General features: G+C 38.8%; 2 protein-coding genes and 1 long non-coding RNA gene across 5 annotated transcripts; 2 read left to right on the top strand and 1 right to left on the bottom strand.

Annotated features, from left to right (window-relative positions):
* Nucleotides 1–2,590: 2,590 nt before the first annotated feature.
* On the top strand, nucleotides 2,591–5,560 carry LOC141900168 (uncharacterized). Its single transcript, XR_012618667.1, has 7 exons — nucleotides 2,591–3,803; nucleotides 3,897–4,018; nucleotides 4,105–4,224; nucleotides 4,302–4,537; nucleotides 4,617–4,737; nucleotides 4,823–4,942; nucleotides 5,017–5,560. It is a non-coding gene; the product is annotated as an uncharacterized LOC141900168 (long non-coding RNA).
* A 2,994-nt stretch (nucleotides 5,561–8,554) lies between these two features.
* Nucleotides 8,555–10,514, top strand: LOC141900210 (coiled-coil domain-containing protein 92-like). 3 transcript variants are annotated; one of them, XM_074786992.1, is made up of 3 exons: nucleotides 8,555–8,678; nucleotides 8,816–9,009; nucleotides 9,617–10,514. In XM_074786992.1, exons 2-3 carry the CDS (start codon nucleotides 8,883–8,885, stop codon nucleotides 10,399–10,401), a joined length of 912 nt encoding a protein of 303 aa, XP_074643093.1. In that variant the 5' UTR covers nucleotides 8,555–8,678; nucleotides 8,816–8,882; the 3' UTR covers nucleotides 10,402–10,514. The 3 variants fall into 3 exon arrangements, with proteins under 3 accessions (XP_074643093.1, XP_074643094.1, XP_074643095.1); XM_074786993.1 differs by lacking the exon at nucleotides 8,555–8,678 and having other exon boundaries at nucleotides 8,914–9,009; nucleotides 9,631–10,514; XM_074786994.1 differs by lacking the exons at nucleotides 8,555–8,678; nucleotides 8,816–9,009 and adding an exon at nucleotides 9,447–9,554 and having other exon boundaries at nucleotides 9,631–10,514.
* A 797-nt stretch (nucleotides 10,515–11,311) lies between these two features.
* On the bottom strand, nucleotides 11,312–14,329 carry LOC141900209 (G-protein coupled receptor 143-like). Its single transcript, XM_074786991.1, has 8 exons — nucleotides 13,788–14,329; nucleotides 13,409–13,518; nucleotides 13,067–13,155; nucleotides 12,882–12,974; nucleotides 12,606–12,715; nucleotides 11,942–12,050; nucleotides 11,764–11,851; nucleotides 11,312–11,503 (listed from the first exon to the last, which is right to left on the bottom strand). The coding sequence occupies exons 1-8, from the start codon at nucleotides 14,116–14,118 to the stop codon at nucleotides 11,312–11,314; spliced, it is 1,122 nt and encodes a 373-aa protein (XP_074643092.1). The 5' UTR covers nucleotides 14,119–14,329.
* Nucleotides 14,330–19,295: the final 4,966 nt, after the last annotated feature.

Below are 19,295 nucleotides of genomic sequence, written 5' to 3'. Positions count from 1 at the left end.
GACAAACAAACTGAATTGTCAGTGTGTTACAACACTGATGGCCTCCTTTAATACTGCTGCTTGCTGCTGCGTGTTAATTAATACACTCTGTTTTGGGGTGATATTGAGTGCAGGAGTCTCCTCCTTCCTTCTTCAATTGTCATGTAGAAACGTGACAAACAAACTGAATTGTCAGTGTGTTACAACACTGATGGCCTCCTTTAATACTGCTGCTTGCTGCTGGGTGTTAATTAATACACTCTGTTTTGGGGTGATATTGAGTGCAGGAGTCTCCTCCTTCCTTCTTCAATTGTCATGTAGAAACGTGACAAGCAAACTGAATTGTCAGTGTGTTACAACACTGATGACCTCCTTTAATACTGCTGCTTGCTGCTGGGTGTTAATACACTCTGTTATGGGGTGATATTGAGTTCAGGAGTCTCCTCCTTCCTTCTTCAACTGTCATGTAGAAACGTGACAAACAAACTGAATTGTCAGTGTGTTACAACACTGATGACCTCCTTAAATACTGCTGCTTGCTGCTGGGTGTTAATACACTCTGTTATGGGGTGATATTGAGTTCAGGAGTCTCCTCCTTCCTTCTTCAACTGTCATGTAGAAACGTGACAAACAAACTGAATTGTCAGTGTGTTACAACACTGATGACCTCCTTAAATACTGCTGCTTGCTGCTGGGTGTTAATACACTCTGTTATGGGGTGATATTGAGTGTTGGCGAGTTTTGCTACCTGATCATCCTTATTGCGACTTAACGTTTTAATTGTATAAATATTCAAAGCAGCTATCCATCGATAGCTTTGTGGTGGTTGAATCATTGAAATGTCGCTGGTGTTGGTACATTGTATATATTGTAATATATGTCGGTGAATTGGGATTGATCATGTTTCCTGATCGTCCTTATTGCGACTTTACATTTTGAATATATGAATATTCAAAACAGCTATCCATCGATAGCTTTGTGGTGGTTGAATCTTTGAAATGTCGCTGGTGTTGGAACATTGTATATATCATAATATATGTCGGTGAAATGGGATTGATCATGTTTTCTGATTGTCCTTATTGCGACTTTACGTTTTAAATGTATAAATATTCAAAGCAGCTATCCATCGATAGCTTTGTGGTGGTTGAATCATTGAAATGTCGCTGGTGTTGGTTCTGTGTATATATTGTAATATATGTCGGTGAATTGGGATTGATCATGTTTTGTGATCGTCCTTATCGCGACTTAACGTTTTAAATGTATAAATATTCAAAACAGCTATCCATCGATAGCTTTGTGGTGGTTGAATCTTTGAAATGTCGCTGGTGTTGGTTCTGTGTATATATTGTAATATATGTCGGTGAAATGGGATTGATCATGTTTTGTGATTGTCCTTATTGCGACTTTACGTTTTAAATGTATAAACATTCAAAGCAGCTATCCATCGATAGCTTTGTGGTGGTTGAATCTTTGAAATGTTGCTGGTGTTGGTACATTGTATATATTGTAATATATGTCGGTGAATTGGGACTGATTATGTTTCCTAATCGTCCTTATTGCGACTTTACATTTTGAATATATGAATATTCAAAACAGCTATCCATCGATAGCTTTGTGGTGGTTGAATCTTTGAAATGTCGCTGGTGTTGGTACATTGTATATATTGTAATATATGTCGGTGAAATGGGATTGATCATGTTTTGTGATTGTCCTTATTGCGACTTAACGTTTTAAATGTATAAATATTCAAAACAGCTATCCATCGATAGCTTTGTGGTGGTTGAATCATTGAAATGTCGCTGGTGTTGGTTCTGTGTATATATTGTAATATATGTCGGTGAAATGGGATTGATCATGTTTTGTGATCGTCCTTATTGCGACTTAACGTTTTAAATGTATAAATATTCAAAACAGCTATCCATCGATAGCTTTGTGGTGGTTGAATCATTGAAATGTCGCTGGTGTTGGTTCTGTGTATATATTGTAATATATGCCGGTGAATTGGGATTGATCATGTTTCCTGATCATCCTTATTGCGACTTTACGTTTTAAATGTATAAATATTCAAAGCAGCTATCCATCGATAGCTTTGTGGTGGTTGAATCTTTGAAATTTCGCTGGTGTTGGTACATTGTATATATTGTAATATATGTCGGTGAATTGGGACTGATTATGTTTCCTAATCGTCCTTATTGCGACTTTACATTTTGAATATATGAATATTCAAAACAGCTATCCATCGATAGCTTTGTGGTGGTTGAATCTTTGAAATGTCGCTGGTGTTGGTACATTGTATATATTGTAATATATGTCGGTGAATTGGGACTGATTATGTTTCCTAATCGTCCTTATTGGCCTCCTTTAATACTGCTGCTTGCTGCTGGGTGTTAATTGATACACTCTGTTTTGGGGTAATATTGAGTGCAGGAGTCTCCTCCTTCCTTCTTCAACTGTCATGTAGAAACGTGACAAACAAACTGAATTGTCAGTGTGTTACAAGACTGATGACCTCCTTTAATACTGCTGCTTGCTGCTGGGTGTTAATTAATACACTCTGTTTTGGGGTGGTATTGAGTGCAGGAGTCTCCTCCTTCCTTCTTCAATTGTCATGTAGAAACGTGACAAACAAACTGAATTGTCAGTGTGTTACAACACTGATGGCCTCCTTTAATACTGCTGCTTGCTGCTGGGTGTTAATTCTTACCTCCTTCCCTGGACTTCTTGAATTATTGCATTAAACATTATTACAATAAAAAGTATTCCATTAAACATTATTACATCATGAACTATTACATAATTACATTATCAAATTACACATTATTTTACAAAACACTGATGGTGAATTACTGCTAAATCAATTGGTGGTGATGAAAGTTAAGTGTTACAAAACACTTCAGTGTTAAAATATAGATTTAGTGATCCCTCCCTTCCCCCTTGAATTGTCAAGTTAATTGTGACATAAACTGATTTGTAAGTGACTTAAGGCTGGGGTGATATTGGGGTTTGATGCCTTCCCCTCCTTCCCCTTCTTGAATTGACAATTAAATATTGACATAAAGTGAATTGTTAGTGACTTGATTGTATTACTCCACTTAAGGAGTGATAAAATTGTCAGCGTCTAAACTCTGATGATGAGGTAAACCAGTTTCTAAGTCTGAGAGCTGACAGTGTAAAAAAACTGTTAGAATTCAAATTGCTTTAAACATCTTCAGAAAGATGGTCGATCATTGTAAACACTGGTGAAAACAATTGACGTCTCACATTGCACTTGACGTCCCACTTTGCACTTGACGTCTCACTCTGCACTTGACGTCTCACTCTGCACTTGACGTCTCACTATGCACTTGACGTCCCAATTTGCACTTGACATCTCAATTTGCACTTGACGTCTCAATTTGCACTTGCACCGATGCATCAATTGCACTAAACAGCACTGGCACACCCGCGGGTCCATGCGCATGGTTAGCAAATTGATCAGCATGCAGCATGCCATCTTTGTGTGTGGAAATAATTTACAAACAGCTGTGAGTTTGAAATTAAGAAACGTATTATTTGTAAGATCTCTAATAACGATGATGTAAAGAAAAACATAATATCAATTTTATGATGGTAAAAATGTCAAATAATTAAATATCAATTTGTAAAACGAGAGGAAAGAGAAAGATGAAAGTACCGGAAAGAGAAGTGTTGGATTGGTGTCTGTTGTCAGTAGAAATCTGAGGTACTCTACTGAGGAATCTCCACGCCCCAAACAGAAAGTTCAAGATGATACTGAAAGTTCCTGAGGTTCTTAGAAAGTTCAATAAGTAAAGAATATAAATCAGGTATAGTATAAATTGCTATGAATTGTAGATAAGAATGTTCTCAACTAGGACGGTAAGTTAGTATTACGTGTATTTCATATTTCCCTGTTGTAGCCTGTATTGGTTTGGTCGGCAAGTACAAAATACCAAACGATTGACGGGAAACATTCAGGATTGTTCCAGTTGTCGTTGAGAAATATTCAAGGTGTCTCGAGTCTGAATTGACTATGAATCGGGTAAAATTATACTTGATATGAACTTCTTTGCAGGAACAGTCGACTTAAAGAAGATGGTTACGTTTATTTATGTACTTTCGTTGTAGCCAGTGGACTGTTGTTGTTAGAGACGCTCAAAACCAGAGGAAAGGAAACATCAGAGTTCAGGAAGTGTTGAGCAAATTCCTCAAGGTCCGAGTCATGAATCTGAATTGACTATAAAGCAGGTATAATTGAAATTCATTTTGAAGAAGAGTCTCAAAAATGATATCATTATTCATATTTTGTGTTTTTTTCATTGTAGTATTAAGCTTGTGGTTGGCCGTAAAATATCATACGACAGGAAAAGATCAGATCAGAGAATGATGCTATAAAAAATTTCTCCGTCAATTCGAGACTTCTTTCAGTGTTTGTACGCAGAAATCGAAGTACTCTGGGGAATCTCCACATCAAACAGAAAGTTCAAGAAGATACGAAAAGTTACTGAAGTTCTGAGCAATTTCTCTTCTTAGTCATGTGTCTAAATTGACTATGAATCAGGTAAAATTGAACTTATGAATTTCTTTGCAGGAACAGTCGACTCAATGAAACTGGTTACTTTTATGTATTTTTGTTGTAGCTAGTGGACTGTTGTTGTAAGAGATGCTCAAAACCAGAGGAAAGGAAAACATCAGTGTTCAGGAAGAATTGAGCAAATTCCTCAAGGTCCGAGTCATGAATCTGAATTGACTATAAATCAGGTAAAATTGAAAGTAGATGAATTTTGTTTTTATGAAGAGTCTTATGAATGAAAATCATAGTTTATTTAGTACATTGTTGTTGTAGTTAGTATTGAGTTATTCGTCACACAATACCAGATATCAAGATGGAAACGATACCGATGATGCATATCAATTTCCTCATGAAAAACCTAAGAGTCATGTGTCTGGATCTACTAAAAAGCAGGTATAATTGAAATTTATTTTGAAGAAGTCTCAAAAATGATATCATTATTCATATTTTGTGTTTTCACATTGTAGTACATGTATTGAGCTTGTGGTTGGCTGTAGAATATCAGACGATAGGCAAAGATCAAATCAGAGATGCCAACCAATTTCCCCGTTAATTCGGGACTTTCAGTGTTTGTTACCGCGAGTTATCGTAGTTCCAGAGATGCCGACCAATTTCTCCGTCAAATCGGGACTTTCAGTGTTTGTTATCGCGAGTTATCGTAGTTCCAGAGATGCCGACCAATTTCTCCGTCAAATCGGGACTTTCAGTGTTTGTTTCCGCGAGTTATCGTAGTTCCAGAGATGCCGACCAATTTCTCCGTCAAATCGGGACTTTCAGTGTTTGTTACCGCGAGTTATCGTGGTTCCAGAGATGCCGACCAATTTCTCCGTCAAATCGGGACTTTCAGTGTTTGTTACCGCGAGTTATCGTGGTTCCAGAGATGCCGACCAATTTCTCTGAGGCTGATAGCTTCAGTATAGGTTGAATGTAAATACACATTGTACATCTATTAAAAAATAAATATGAATTGATGGTTTGATTGGCTGGTTTGTTGTTGAATCTGATTGTGGGTTTTTAATTACTGATTTGCTGAATGATTTCTGAAATATAGTTGTATGTGCTGTATATGTGGAGATTTTGTACTTGTGACTGCGTTCATAGTCATTTCTTTTAAATGATAGTTGTTGTGTTCTATCTCATTCTGAGGATGTTGGTTTGCTTATTGATTTTATTTTACATTGATTTTATGGTGTTCGATTATTGGTTGAACTATTGTTTATCAATACATATTGAACTACTAACCACTAGTTGTTTTAACATCAGTATCACTAGTGGTCAGTGGTTCGCTACAAATTATATGTGTTGCTTTTTCTTCATATAATGTACGGTGGACTCCCTTAACTAGAATCATTTCTTATCAAGTCTTAATTAAGACTCTCTAATCCTTAAGACACGGATTAGAGTGTTTCATTCGACTAATTTCAAGTCTAGTTACTTACATATTGGAGTAATCATTCTCCAAGCTTACACCAACCTAGACATAAACACATTGAACTATTGCATTGAAGTTCTATTGTCTACAGGTGACTAGAACTATCACCTTGTCTTAATTGATTCCAGTTAGAAGTCTATTGTACATGGATTATTTTTGCTCCGGAAGTGAATTAAATGAAATTAGAGTACAGTTGAACCTCATTAATACGATTCTGTTTGTAGCTTGTCCCAGCTAAAATATCTATATCAATCCAGATTTGGATAATATGAAACCTGGTTATTACATGTACGACAATTTCACTTTTGCCCTTACGATTCGTGTTTAACAGGAAGGTTCCATTGTTCAATGAGAATTTCAAACCAGACTCTCAATGTGGTAGAGACTTTTTTTTACAACTTTGAATTACTCCAAAGTTACCTTAATGCATGTACCGATCTGCAGTCTGGCACTGCCATCTGAGGATGCTCCAGTACCAACCCATACCATTGAGACGCCCGTTTAGACTTTGCTACTGTCACTTACTACCTCACTCTTCAAACACACCTCGACACCGATCCCTTTCAGATGTGTCTGCTATTCAAGGTCTGTGGTACGGCAGGCAGCAGATTAAAACCTGCATGAGCTACCTTTTACTGCAACTCGCCGACTTTTAAAGTTAAATTAAGTAATGAGACTAATTACTTAATTATTAGGATCCCATCGGTCTTAAAGAATTTCATATAACAGCATCAATCTGCAGTGGACACTGATTCCATCATTAGTGAAATACCGAAAATGGGTAGCACAGGTAATTACTTCTGATGCCGAAATAGAGGATGTTGAGGGGTGTCCCAGGTTCAAACCCAGTTATTACTGATAATGATTCGGAGTGTTCCTGATGCTGTATAGAGGATGTACAGGGGTGTCCCGAGTTCGAACCCAGTAATTACTGGTACTGATTCATCGTGATCCTGATGCTGAATAGAGGATGTATAGGTGCGTCCCGGGTTCGAACCCAGTAATTACTGACACGGATCCAGAGTGGTCCTGATGCTGAATAGGTGATGTACAGGGGCATCCCGGGTTCGAACCTAGTAATTACTGATTCAGAGTTGTCCTGATGCTGAATAAAGGATGTACAGGGTTGTCTCGACCGTACGGTGCTGCCGCTATACTCATCGTTAGCGGGGTTTTCATACACTAACTAAAGTCAACTCGACGTGCTGTCCAGTTATACTCCGTAACCCTAGCTTGCCAGAGTTGACTAACGTTAGTGTATAAAAATCCCACTGACGATGAGCATAGAGGCAGCACCGTACGGTAAAATGTTGATATCTTAAATGTAATTACTGATTGGTTCACTAGTGTCCTGATGCAGAATAGAGGATGTACAGGTGTCTATTTACTGATTCTGAGTGACCATGATATTGAATATATGATAAACGGGGGATTCCTGGGCTCGAGTCCGGTCTATTGGTACTGATTCTGAGTGAACTGGGTACTGTTAGATATTAAAAGAGGGTATCCCGGGTTCGGAACTCGGTCAATAGACCGAGTTCCGAACCCGGGATACCCTCTGAGTGACAGGGTGTGCTGCATTCATCATCTAATAGGTGCATTTGATAGGCAGGATTGTCCCAGATTCGAACCCGATTTGCATATTTGATAGGCAGATTTGTCCCAGATTCGAACCCGATTTGCCTGATCAAACCCGGTCAGAGTCATCCATGTTGATACCGGGTTCCAGCTCAGATGTAACGAAATGACTGAACGCAAGAGTGTAGATTATATACGTTGAGTTTATTTGGGGATCCAGATGAGAGAGAGAGAGAGTGATAAATCAGAGTACACGTGCTTATATAGTTACTGATAAAACACTGGCGGCACTGATAAACGATCAAGTACCCCGTACCTTATATAGACTGGCCAGTGTTCTGTGTTACTTCACACATATATGTAGTTATAATAATAATAATAATCATAATAGTAATTATTATATCCTTACTCTGTCATTACCTAGATACCGAGGATACCCGTCTCACGGCCTGTGAGACTCCAGGTTACCTACGATACCAACGATACCGAGGATACCCGTCTCACGGCCTGTGAGACTCCAGGTTACCTACGATACCAACGATACCGAGGATACCCGTGTCACGGCCTGTGAGACTCCAGGTTACCTACGATACCAACGATACCGAGGATACCCGTCTCACGGCCTGTGAGACTCCAGGTTACCTACGATACCAACGATACCGAGGATACCCGTCTCACGGCCTGTTAGACTCCAGGTTACCTACGATACCAACGATACCGAGGATACCCGTCTCACGGCCTGTGAGACTCCAGGTTACCTACGATACCAACGATACCGAGGATACCCGTCTCACGGCCTGTGAGACTCCAGGTTACCTACGATACCAACGATACCGAGGATACCCGTCTCACAGCCCGTGAGCCTCCGATAACCATAATATCGAGGATACCCACGATACCTTGCAGTTCCGGCGATCCCGGAAACCTGGACGGAGCACTCCTGGTACCGCACGTTTGTGCTATCGTTTTGTGGCGCCCTCTTGTACAGACGCCATCTTGAATCTGTATCGAATTACACCGGCTGATAACCTACTGCTGTCAAATACCAGAGCTGTCACTTTCTGTGAGGAGAGTGCGTGTAAAACAAAGACTCCAGGACAATGGATCTTAACAGCTGAGGTAAATAAGTGTCCTTGAACTCACCATGTGTTTGTCGAATATGAGGAGGGAACTGGACTCTGGAGTCAAATGATTAAATTATCATGACTTGGAATGATTGAATTTAATGAATTTGGCCTTCTTTTTTTAATTTTCAGCGCATGGATTCCAAGAGTACACACTCGTAGCATCCTTTTAACAGCAACTAGAATTGAGTATAAGAGAATGGCTGCCCCGGCGGGTATGAGAGAACAGAATCTAGAAGGCCAAGTTTTCTACTTGCGTCAACAGCACGCAGACACGCTGAAAGCTTTACACGAAGAAATACAAAAACTACAGAAGAAAAATGCTGGTAAGAGGAGTGTGTTGATGTTTTCTAAATGATTTATGATAAGCTCTCTTTTAGGAGTTCGAAATTTTATGATCAAGATAGATAAGTGGTAGAGACATCTAGATGAATATATTACCTATAGTAGATGAAATTGCCTGAATTAATCATTTTGGGGAATTTGTTTTATCCAACAAATGCACAGGTAGCTTATGCTAGGAATTTCACACCTTTGAACTGAAACTCGTGGTGCTAATTGAGTATTAAATCAGTGGGAGGTTGTGGTCCACTCCTATTAACAGTAATGTAACCCAAATCGCAGAGATTGTGGTAAATAAAACTCATGAAGTGTGCGTTCACACGTGGATGTAACGATTCTAGTATTGATTTATCAATTATCTGATAGTAATTACTAATACTGTTTACTTACATAACACCAATTAATCAATAGAGGCTTGTGGCGGTTCTACTCGGGGTATGGTCAGAAAACGTGACTTCAGACCTGCAGCGGAGTCCTTATCTTTTTAATTTGGGTGAAACTGAATAGAGGTCTCCGGGGCCGTAACCTGGTAAATGTTTGCAAATTGGATGCTCAGATACTTACGTGTCATGATAATCTATCTTTTTGCAGATCTTGCATTCCAGATGGCGATGCAGGATGTTATATCACCCGACGAAGAAGTGTTCAGAAAAAAGGCCGAGACTTTAGAGAATCAACTGAAGTCGCAAACGTCAGAAATGGGCGAAATTAAAGACGAACTTTCGAAAAAGTCGAAAAAGCTTTCGATGCTAGAACAACAATTACGGGCGCAAGAGAAAAAACATTCAGACGAAAAACAATTACTGAAAAATAAAGTTCGCGGTTTACAATCGGAACTGGAGTGTAAGAGTAATAATATAGCGGTTCTAACTCATCAGCTTCACGCGAAAAAAGATCATAGATCATCGCCATCATCAGACCAGCCTGTCGTTCTTAAACCAGCTCCGCCTAAAGATTCACTCCCCTCCGGATCAGCATCGCGTAGGAGACTCAATCTTAAACGCAACGTTATCACTATTCCACCGGAAAAACGTCGACCAAATTCTGCATCCGTCGATTCGGAACTCTCGAGTTCTTCAGAACTCGCAAGTTCCAGAGAATTCACGAGTTCTAAAGACTCAGCGCTATCCGCGCCGTTTCTATTCCAAAAACGAGATGTTACACCCGAAGTGAAAGTCAAAGTTCATCCCATCAAACAGCCGTTACCACCAATAGGTGGCTCTCTGGATTCCATCGACGCTGATGAGTCGTCGTTGACGTGGGCCGTGCGTGATTTAACGCTGAGAGGAAGTTCTCCAAAACAGGAAATATTGGCCGTCGATCACGCCGACGTTTGGAGAAAGAGTCAAAAATATAAAAGTGCTGAATCGAAATAAATCGCAAAAACAACTGATCCGTCCTCAATAGAATTAAATATAGAGAATCTCTGATCAATATTTATAAATATATGATGTATTTATAGCTTTTATGATTCCATTAAATGGCAACATGTGATATACATATATAGATATATTAAGATTTTTGAAAAGGCTGCTTACTTTCATTGCTGCCTGATCAATTCAGTTTTAATATTTTACAGCACATTTTATATTTATTGTTAGTTATTTATTGTGTTTTTCGTATTTTTTAGTGTTTTGATTTTCGAATTGCGAATGTAATTGTTTATATAAAGCTATAATTCTTGCTCCCTTTGTTATACTTTAACTGTAAGATTACGATGCAGTTATTAATCTGCAGCGTGGACCGCGAGCACCTGTCAGATATTCCATCCTTTATAACTTCATTTCAGGACTTCACCTGAGACATCTAATTGAAAATATACTAAAAACACCAGGGCCCAGTTTCATAAACTGAGTATCAAAGTTATCTTTAGAGGTAAATCCTCAATCTGATTTACAACCACCATAATAACAATGAGAAACTGTGGATATAACTGACAAATTTCAAACTCGGGGATTATTTTCTTCCACATCAATGAAACCCAGTCCAGTGATGTTTACACATCAGGGGCTGTCATTACTCAAAAGTTGGTGAAAGATAACCAGCAGATAATTACCATTGTATCAATGAACTTTTAATTGTCACCATGTCAACTATCCACTGGTTAACTGTAAACAAATTGAGCAACTGCAGCCCGGTGCACTCAAAAAGTAATCATTCACACATAGTAATGAATGTCTGAAGGTGTGATTCCAGGCTGTAGATTTCTAACATTGCGTAGCATTTAACTAGAACCGCGTAATGTATCAAGATACATTCATTTCTTTAATGTCTCTCCTCATGGCTTCATCTGTATTGTAACAATCTAGAAGATTCATTAGCACTTCTAGATATATACTGATAGCTATAATCATCGACATCATTCTGCAGTGGTTCACATGTTAATTTCATCTTCAATTCGTCATATAATTCTATTACTCTTTTGTATTGTCCGTAGAATATTGTGTTTAACAAGGCCTGCAGTGGATTTAGGGCGGCCTGCGGAGATGAAAGTAGAATTGAAGATTGAATGATTTAATTTGTTTGCTTACAAGATAGATTTGTAGAAATGTTAAAGAGAAATAGAAATAACAGTTAATTAGAGAAATGAGGTGTGAATTCAGATGTGACATGAATTGGATTTCACTGAAATGCTACTGAGTCTATGTTACTGAGTTACTATGTTATTGAGTTACAAAGACTAAATGAATATTTGTAGAACATATTTTGAATTAAAAGCTGTTAAATTGAAAACCTACCATAGCGACCCACAAATTTCTGAAAACTCTACGATCGATATCTTTTCGAAATATGAGTAGAATACCGTTCACTATGTTTGGCAACCAGCTGAAAATATAACGATGATATTTCTCACTTAATAATCAGCAGCAAGCAATCAATCGATGTCAGTGTTTCTGAAATTAAATCTTTAATTACCAAATGTAGAAAACAAGAGTAATGAAGAAAAATTTCCCTCGCAATTTGTTGACCATTTTTCTCTCTTGGTTCGTGTATCGCCCAAAGCGTTTACTCATTATTTCTTTCACTGAAAATAAAACATGTTTATTGAATGAATTAGATGTTTTTATCGCGATGAGGAGGGAGGGAGGAGGGAGGGAGGATGAGGAGGGAGGGAGGGGAGGAGGGAGGGAGGATGAGGAGGGAGGGAGGAGGAAGGATGAGGCATAAGCAACTGTTTGTCGTGATTTGATGAAATAAATACAGTTTTTGTTTGTATTGTAAAACAACAGATTTATGTATTCGTCTCTTATTGATTTGCTGTCAGAGATTCAGAAACGACCGGAGACTGGTTTTATCATTGCAAAAAAGGGAACTTTAACTAATTTACTAACCAACGAGAACCCGAGAAAGGTCTCTGTCTTTCTCAAAACTGTATCGACGAGGATGCGACCACAGGTGTGAGAGCCTCCTTCATTACTGATGAGATGTTGATTAATTGATCATGACATGAACAAGCCCCACACAAGGTTTAAATTCAGTTCAATTACTTCAATGGGGAGGGGAAATTATTCAACTCGGAAATATTATAATTTCTTGATTTATTCATTAATTCTATTCTGCTTCATAATGGGTTTATTACCTGACCATAGATTGTAGATGTACAGAACTGGATTGACGATCATAACAGCGGTCATTGGTAAATATGAGGAGAGAAAATGTGGAATTATATTCTTTTTATCATCGTGACACCTGAAAAAAATAATGCAGTTAACCTACAATATTCCCATATAAACATTTGCTTTTCTAGTTTTCAAACACGAATCATTCCATCAGAGTCTAAACATTATTCCACCTGGAGATCTAATGAGGATTTCATATCTTGCCCACCCCCCCCCCCCCCATTACGAGCACTTACTCTAATAAAGATGGTGTATATAATGGTACCAAACCACCTACACACAATAAACCAGACATTATCCAAACTGCCAGATGATACACAGACTTTTTACTGAAAAATAGGATGGCAAAATCATGGATTTACCAATCATGAATTTAGAATCGGACTTTAATTTATGAAACACCGGTATATCAAGTACGTACATTTTATAACCACGCAAAACCAGTGTAACTTCTACTGCATAACACATAGTCCACAGATAGGTGCAAATATAAGAAAACTGAATAATCGCCTGAAAAATGTAAACGAAAGTATTGTACGACTGCTCCATGTATGGACTCCAGTAACCCCTTCACCCAGTCCTGGTCGTCTCCACAGTGATCTCCGTTGCTCTACGATCCTAGTGGTACATCTTGGTGAAAGGAGCCCCGGGATCCAAAATCAAAAGTTGACGTGGAGCTTTGGTGATTTTGCATTTCCAGCTGATGTGTGATCGAGTCCCTTTGCTAGGATTGAAATGATTACATAAGTTCAAAAAAACTTACTGTTGAGAAAACACAAAACATGTGAGCAAAATCAACTCGATGTTGACTTAATAGCGCGTTACTAAGAGGGTCATAATCCGTTAACCAAACACATGCACGGATCAACAGAGCTACAAAACAAATCCATCATTTTAATCGCATTTATCTCATTCAGTATCAGGACCTCAATGGATATAACTCCTGGATGGACTCTAAAATGATTCGTGAGAGTCGCGCGATCATGCGATCAAATAATTAAAATGCCACCAAAGAGATGATTGATTAGATTAGCTCCCATATTAGGGCTGCATGCATTCTAAAACTTCTTCAATTTCTGTTTGAATTTCAGACTTTAAGTAGATTCAGTTCAAAAAGCAACGACCATTTAGTGCAACGTCACCTGTACAAGCCGATAAATCTGTTATAACCAACCAAAATATAATTCCATTCAGGTATCCATTTGAAAGAGTATCCAATTTTCCGCTGATTTCATGACTGAATTGTAATTTTGTAGGGTTTTTATTATGTTCCCTCCACGGAAACAGCAATAGAGTTCCGATAATACTGATAGCAGATGAGCCTATACAGAATCCGTTGTAAGCTGGATCATCGAGAACGCTACTCGTATCATTATCGTTATCGTGATCAGTTGGATCATAAATATATCCTTTTCGGTAAAGTTCAGTGAAATTGAGCAAGCAACAAAATGACTCCAGTCCTGGGGAAGCCATATTTCTCCTTCAAACAGCTTTATAGTACGTAAGTACCTCGTTAGATACACAATTTAGCTTAGACCTTTATACGGGACAGTACTCGAAAACGAAAAAGTCAATAATCTTTATGAATTATTGATATGATCATGTACTTTTGATCGTGCGTAGTCCTACTCTCAAACACATGTCCAACTTGTTGTTTATTGCGTATTAGTCATTGAATTCATTGTATCCGGTTTACTGTTGTCATTTGTCACATATATGTATTTTATACATTGTAGGTCTCACACTTTGGTCTCGATTATTATCGGAACGACCGCGTTCAGTGGATCAAGTCCCTTGCTCTTATCAGGGTCACATTTATAATCGTCGAGTTTAGATCTCTTTGCGCTCTGTGCTGTAGGCTTATACTTTGCTCTTTTGATGATTATATATTCATTGCCCAATTCTTCCAACCTTTACTGTAATCCTGTCAAAATCATGACGTTTCCATTTTGAAAAAGTTTCAAAAACAAAGTTTTTTTTGTCATTATCCATTGCCCGAGCCGTGTCCCAGGTTCGAACACAACTGATACTGGTTCAGAGTGGTACTGATGCTGAATAGTGGATGTACAGGGGTGTCCCGGGTTCAAAACCAGTAATTACTGATACTGATTCAAAGTTGTCCTGATGCTGAATAAAGGATGTACAGGGGTGTACCGACCGTACAGTGCTGCCGCTATTCTCATAGTTAGTGGGATTTTCATACACTAACTAAAGTCAACTCTGGCAATCGACGTGCTGTCCATTTATACTCCGTGACCTTGGCTTGCCAGAGTTGACTAACGTTAGTGTATAAAAATCCCGCTAACGATGAGCATAGAGGCAGCACCATACGGTAAAATGCGTGGAATGATTAATTTTTGGGTCAAAACGATTGAGTGCAAACAAAGTAAACTTAGTTCAATTCTCTATAAGATATCTTATAATTTATATCTGAATGATAGGTTTAAGAGCCCCTGGCTGTTATTTATTAAGAAGACTTTTGATGACTATGGCCTTTCGTATATCTGGACACAACAATCTATGGTAAACTCTAGGACTTCTCCAAAACAATTACACCGTATACTCCGTGATCAGCATGTGCAAGAGACAGAATTTAGGCTAATTAATAACCCGTTATACATTAATTTTAGACAATATAAGAAGGATTTTAGATTTGAAAACTGTATAAATCGGCTTGATGACGACTTAGTAACTAGTTTATTCCAGTTCAGGATCGGGTCTTATCTCTTACCTGTAAATAAATTATCAAATCTCCATCTACCGAGAACCGATAGATTATGTCCCACCTGTAACGTTTTAGGCGACGAACTACATTTCATTTTTGACTGTAACTTACTTACCGTATTCCGTGAAAGCTACCTAAATTCAAATACCTTTCGGAATCTTGATGTTTTCAAAAATCCAACTTTTAAACTTGCTAAATTTATCAAATTAGTATATAGATCCCTCCGTTAGTGTGTGTAAATAGTATGTTGTAAATAACGTTTGTTATGTTTCAAAGTGCTTTTATCTACTGTTTTTGTAAATAATTGTAAATACTGTTTTTCCTCCATATACCATGGGAATGGTTGGAGTGTAAATAAATATTCGTATTCGTATTCGTATTCGTATTCGTATGTTGATATCTTAACAAAAGTAATCACTGATAACTGATTCAGAGCGCTACTGATGCTGAATAGAGGATGTACAGGGATGTCCCGGGTTCGAACCCAGTAATTACTGATACTGATTCAGAGTGGCCCTGATGCTGAATGGAGGATGTACTGGGGTGTCCAGGTTCGAACCCAGTAATTACTGATGCTGATTCAGAGTGGTCCTGATGCTGAATAGAGGATGTACAGGGTGTCCCCGGTTCAAACCCAGTAATTACTGATACTGATTCAGAGTCGTCCTGATGCTGAATAAAGGATGTACAGGAGTTTCCTGACCGTACAGTGCTGCCCCTATGCTCATCGTTAGCGGGATTTTCATACACTAACTAAAGTCAACTCTGGCAATCGACGTGCTGTCCAGTTATACTCCGTGACAGTAGCTTGCCAGAGTTGACTAACGTTAGTGTATAAAAATCCCGCTAACGATGAGCATAGAGGCAGCACCGTACGGTAAAATGTTGATATCTTAACAAAAGTAATTACTGATAACTGATTCAGAGCGGTACTGATGTTGAATAGAGGATGTACGAGGATGTCCCGGGTTCGAACCCAGTAATTACTGATACTGATTCAGAGTGGCCCTGATGCTGAATGGAGGATGTACTGGGGTGTCCAGGTTCGAACCCAGTAATTACTGATGCTGATTCAGAGTGGTCCTGATGCTGAATAGAGGATGTACAGGGTGTCCCCGGTTCAAACCCAGTAATTACTGATACTGATTCAGAGTCGTCCTGATGCTGAATAAAGGATGTACAGGAGTTTCCTGACCGTACAGTGCTGCCCCTATGCTCATCGTTAGCGGGATTTTCATACACTAACTAAAGTCAACTCTGGCAATCGACGTGCTGTCCAGTTATACTCCGTAACCCTAGCTTGCCAGAGTTGACTAACGTTAGTGTATGAAAATCCCGCTAACGATGAGCATAGAGACAGCACCATACGGTAAAATGTTGATATCTTTAAAGTAATCACTGATAACTGATTCAGAGCGCTACTGATGCTGAATAGAGGATGTACAGGGATGTCCCGGGTTCGAACCCAGTAATTACTGATACTGATTCAGAGTCAAGGTCCTGATGCTGAATAGAGGATGTACAGGGGTATCTCGGGCTCAAACCCAGCAATTACTGATACTGATTCAGAGTGGTCCTGATGCTGAATAGAGGATGTACAGGAGTATCCCGGGTTCGAATCCAGTAATTACTGATACCGATTCAGAGTTGTCCTGATGCTGAATAAAGGATGTACAGGGGTGTCCCGACCGTACAGTGCTGCCGCTATGCTCATCGTTAGCGGGATTTTCATACACTAACTAAAGTCAACTCTGGCAATCGACGTGCTGTCCAGTTATACTCCATGACCTTAGCTTGCCAGAGTTGACTAACGTTAGTGTATAAAAATCCCGCTAACGATGAGCATAGAGGCAGCACCGTACGGTAAAATGTTGATATCTTAACAAAAGTAATTACTGATAACTGATTCAGAGCGGTACTGATGTTGAATAGAGGATGTACGAGGATGTCCCGGGTTCGAACCCAGTAATTACTGATACTGATTCAGAGTGGCCCTGATGCTGAATGGAGGATGTACTGGGGTGTCCATGTTCGAACCCAGTAATTACTGATGCTGATTCAGAGTGGTCCTGATGCTGAATAGAGGATGTACAGGGTGTCCCCGGTTCAAACCCAGTAATTACTGATACTGATTCAGAGTTGTCCTGATGCTGAATAAAGGATGTACAGGAGTTTCCTGACCGTACAGTGCTGCCCCTATGCTCATCGTTAGCGGGATTTTCATACACTAACTAAAGTCAACTCTGGCAATCGACGTGCTGTCCAGTTATACTCCGTAACCCTAGCTTGCCAGAGTTGACTAACGTTAGTGTATGAAAATCCCGCTAACGATGAGCATAGAGACAGCACCATACGGTAAAATGTTGATATCTTTAAAGTAATTACTGATAACTGATTCAGAGCGGTACTGATGCTGAATAGAGGATGTACTGATTTCTTTTCAGATTGGGAAAGATCCATCAAGCTTATCCAACTGCCATGTATTAACAAAACCAAATAAATAATGGAAATAATTTATTTATCACAATAATTCAGAATTAAGTAGCAAAAATACAAAAGTTCATCAGATAGGTTCCTGTCTAAGTTACACAAGTGATTTGAAAAGATGTTTAGCACAAAGAAGCAAAGAACAACTAGTTACATGTAGTCACATTTTAACACATTTACAAAATAATAAATATTGTAGATTTTACTGAAAATACAAGCGCCAAATAATACAAAATAATAAGTACATGTGTTTATAGATCTAGTTATCTATTTATGTACAATAGATTTTAATTACACGTTTTTCTTTTTTTAATCGAAACCATTAAATATAAGAAAAGCACCATTTATTGTTTAATGGATCTGTTTGGAATGAATAGCATAAATATAACCATCATACATTGATCGGGTAGACCGCTCAAGTTTAGATCAGCTAATTAATCAGATTTCATACAACATGAATGATAGCTCCGAGAAATACATTTCAACAAAAATCCACGTTAAATGATTATCTGAACTTGAATGAAGTCTACAGTGCAGTTACTATTGTGTCCGAGTTTTCATGAAATACATTTCGAAAGAATTCAAATATGTTTTTGTTCTGTTGTTACTGCATTAGAGCGATGAGCGCATCAAAGAATTTACTTCTATCGGCGGTCTGTAATTCAACAACTGAAACAACCTGATGCTGAATAGAGGATGTACAGGAGTATCCCGGGTTCGAATCCAGTAATTACTGATACCGATTCAGAGTTGTCCTGATGCTGAATAAAGGATGTACAGGGGTGTCCCGACCGTACAGTGCTGCCGCTATGCTCATCGTTAGCGGGATTTTCATACACTAACTAAAGTCAAATCTGGCAATCGACGTGCTGTCCAGTTATACTCCGTGACCTTAGCTCGCCAGAGTTGACTAACGTTAGTGTATAAAAATCCCGCTAACGATGAGCATAGAGGCAGCACCGTACGGTAAAATGTTGATATCTTAACAAAAGTAATTACTGATAACTGATTCAGAGCGGTACTGATGTTGAATAGAGGATGTACGAGGATGTCCCGGGTTCGAACCCAGTAATTACTGATACTGATTCAGAGTGGCCCTGATGCTGAATGGAGGATGTACTGGGGTGTCCATGTTCGAACCCAGTAATTACTGATGCTGATTCAGAGTGGTCCTGATGCTGAATAGAGGATGTACAGGGTGTCCCCGGTTCAAACCCAGTAATTACTGATACTGATTCAGAGTCGTCCTGATGCTGAATAAAGGATGTACAGGAGTTTCCTGACCGTACAGTGATGCCCCTATGCTCATCGTTAGCGGGATTTTCATACACTAACTAAAGTCAACTCTGGCAATCGACGTGCTGTCCAGTTATACTCCGTGACCTTAGCTTGCCAGAGTTGACTAACGTTAGTGTATAAAAATCCCGCTAACGATGAG

Source organism: Tubulanus polymorphus, chromosome 2 (genome assembly GCF_964204645.1).
Source record: "Tubulanus polymorphus chromosome 2, tnTubPoly1.2, whole genome shotgun sequence".
Classification (NCBI taxonomy): domain Eukaryota; kingdom Metazoa; phylum Nemertea; class Palaeonemertea; order Tubulaniformes; family Tubulanidae; genus Tubulanus; species Tubulanus polymorphus.
The sequence above is the reverse complement of the archived record's forward strand: the minus strand, read 5'-3'. Positions and strand labels throughout refer to the sequence as shown.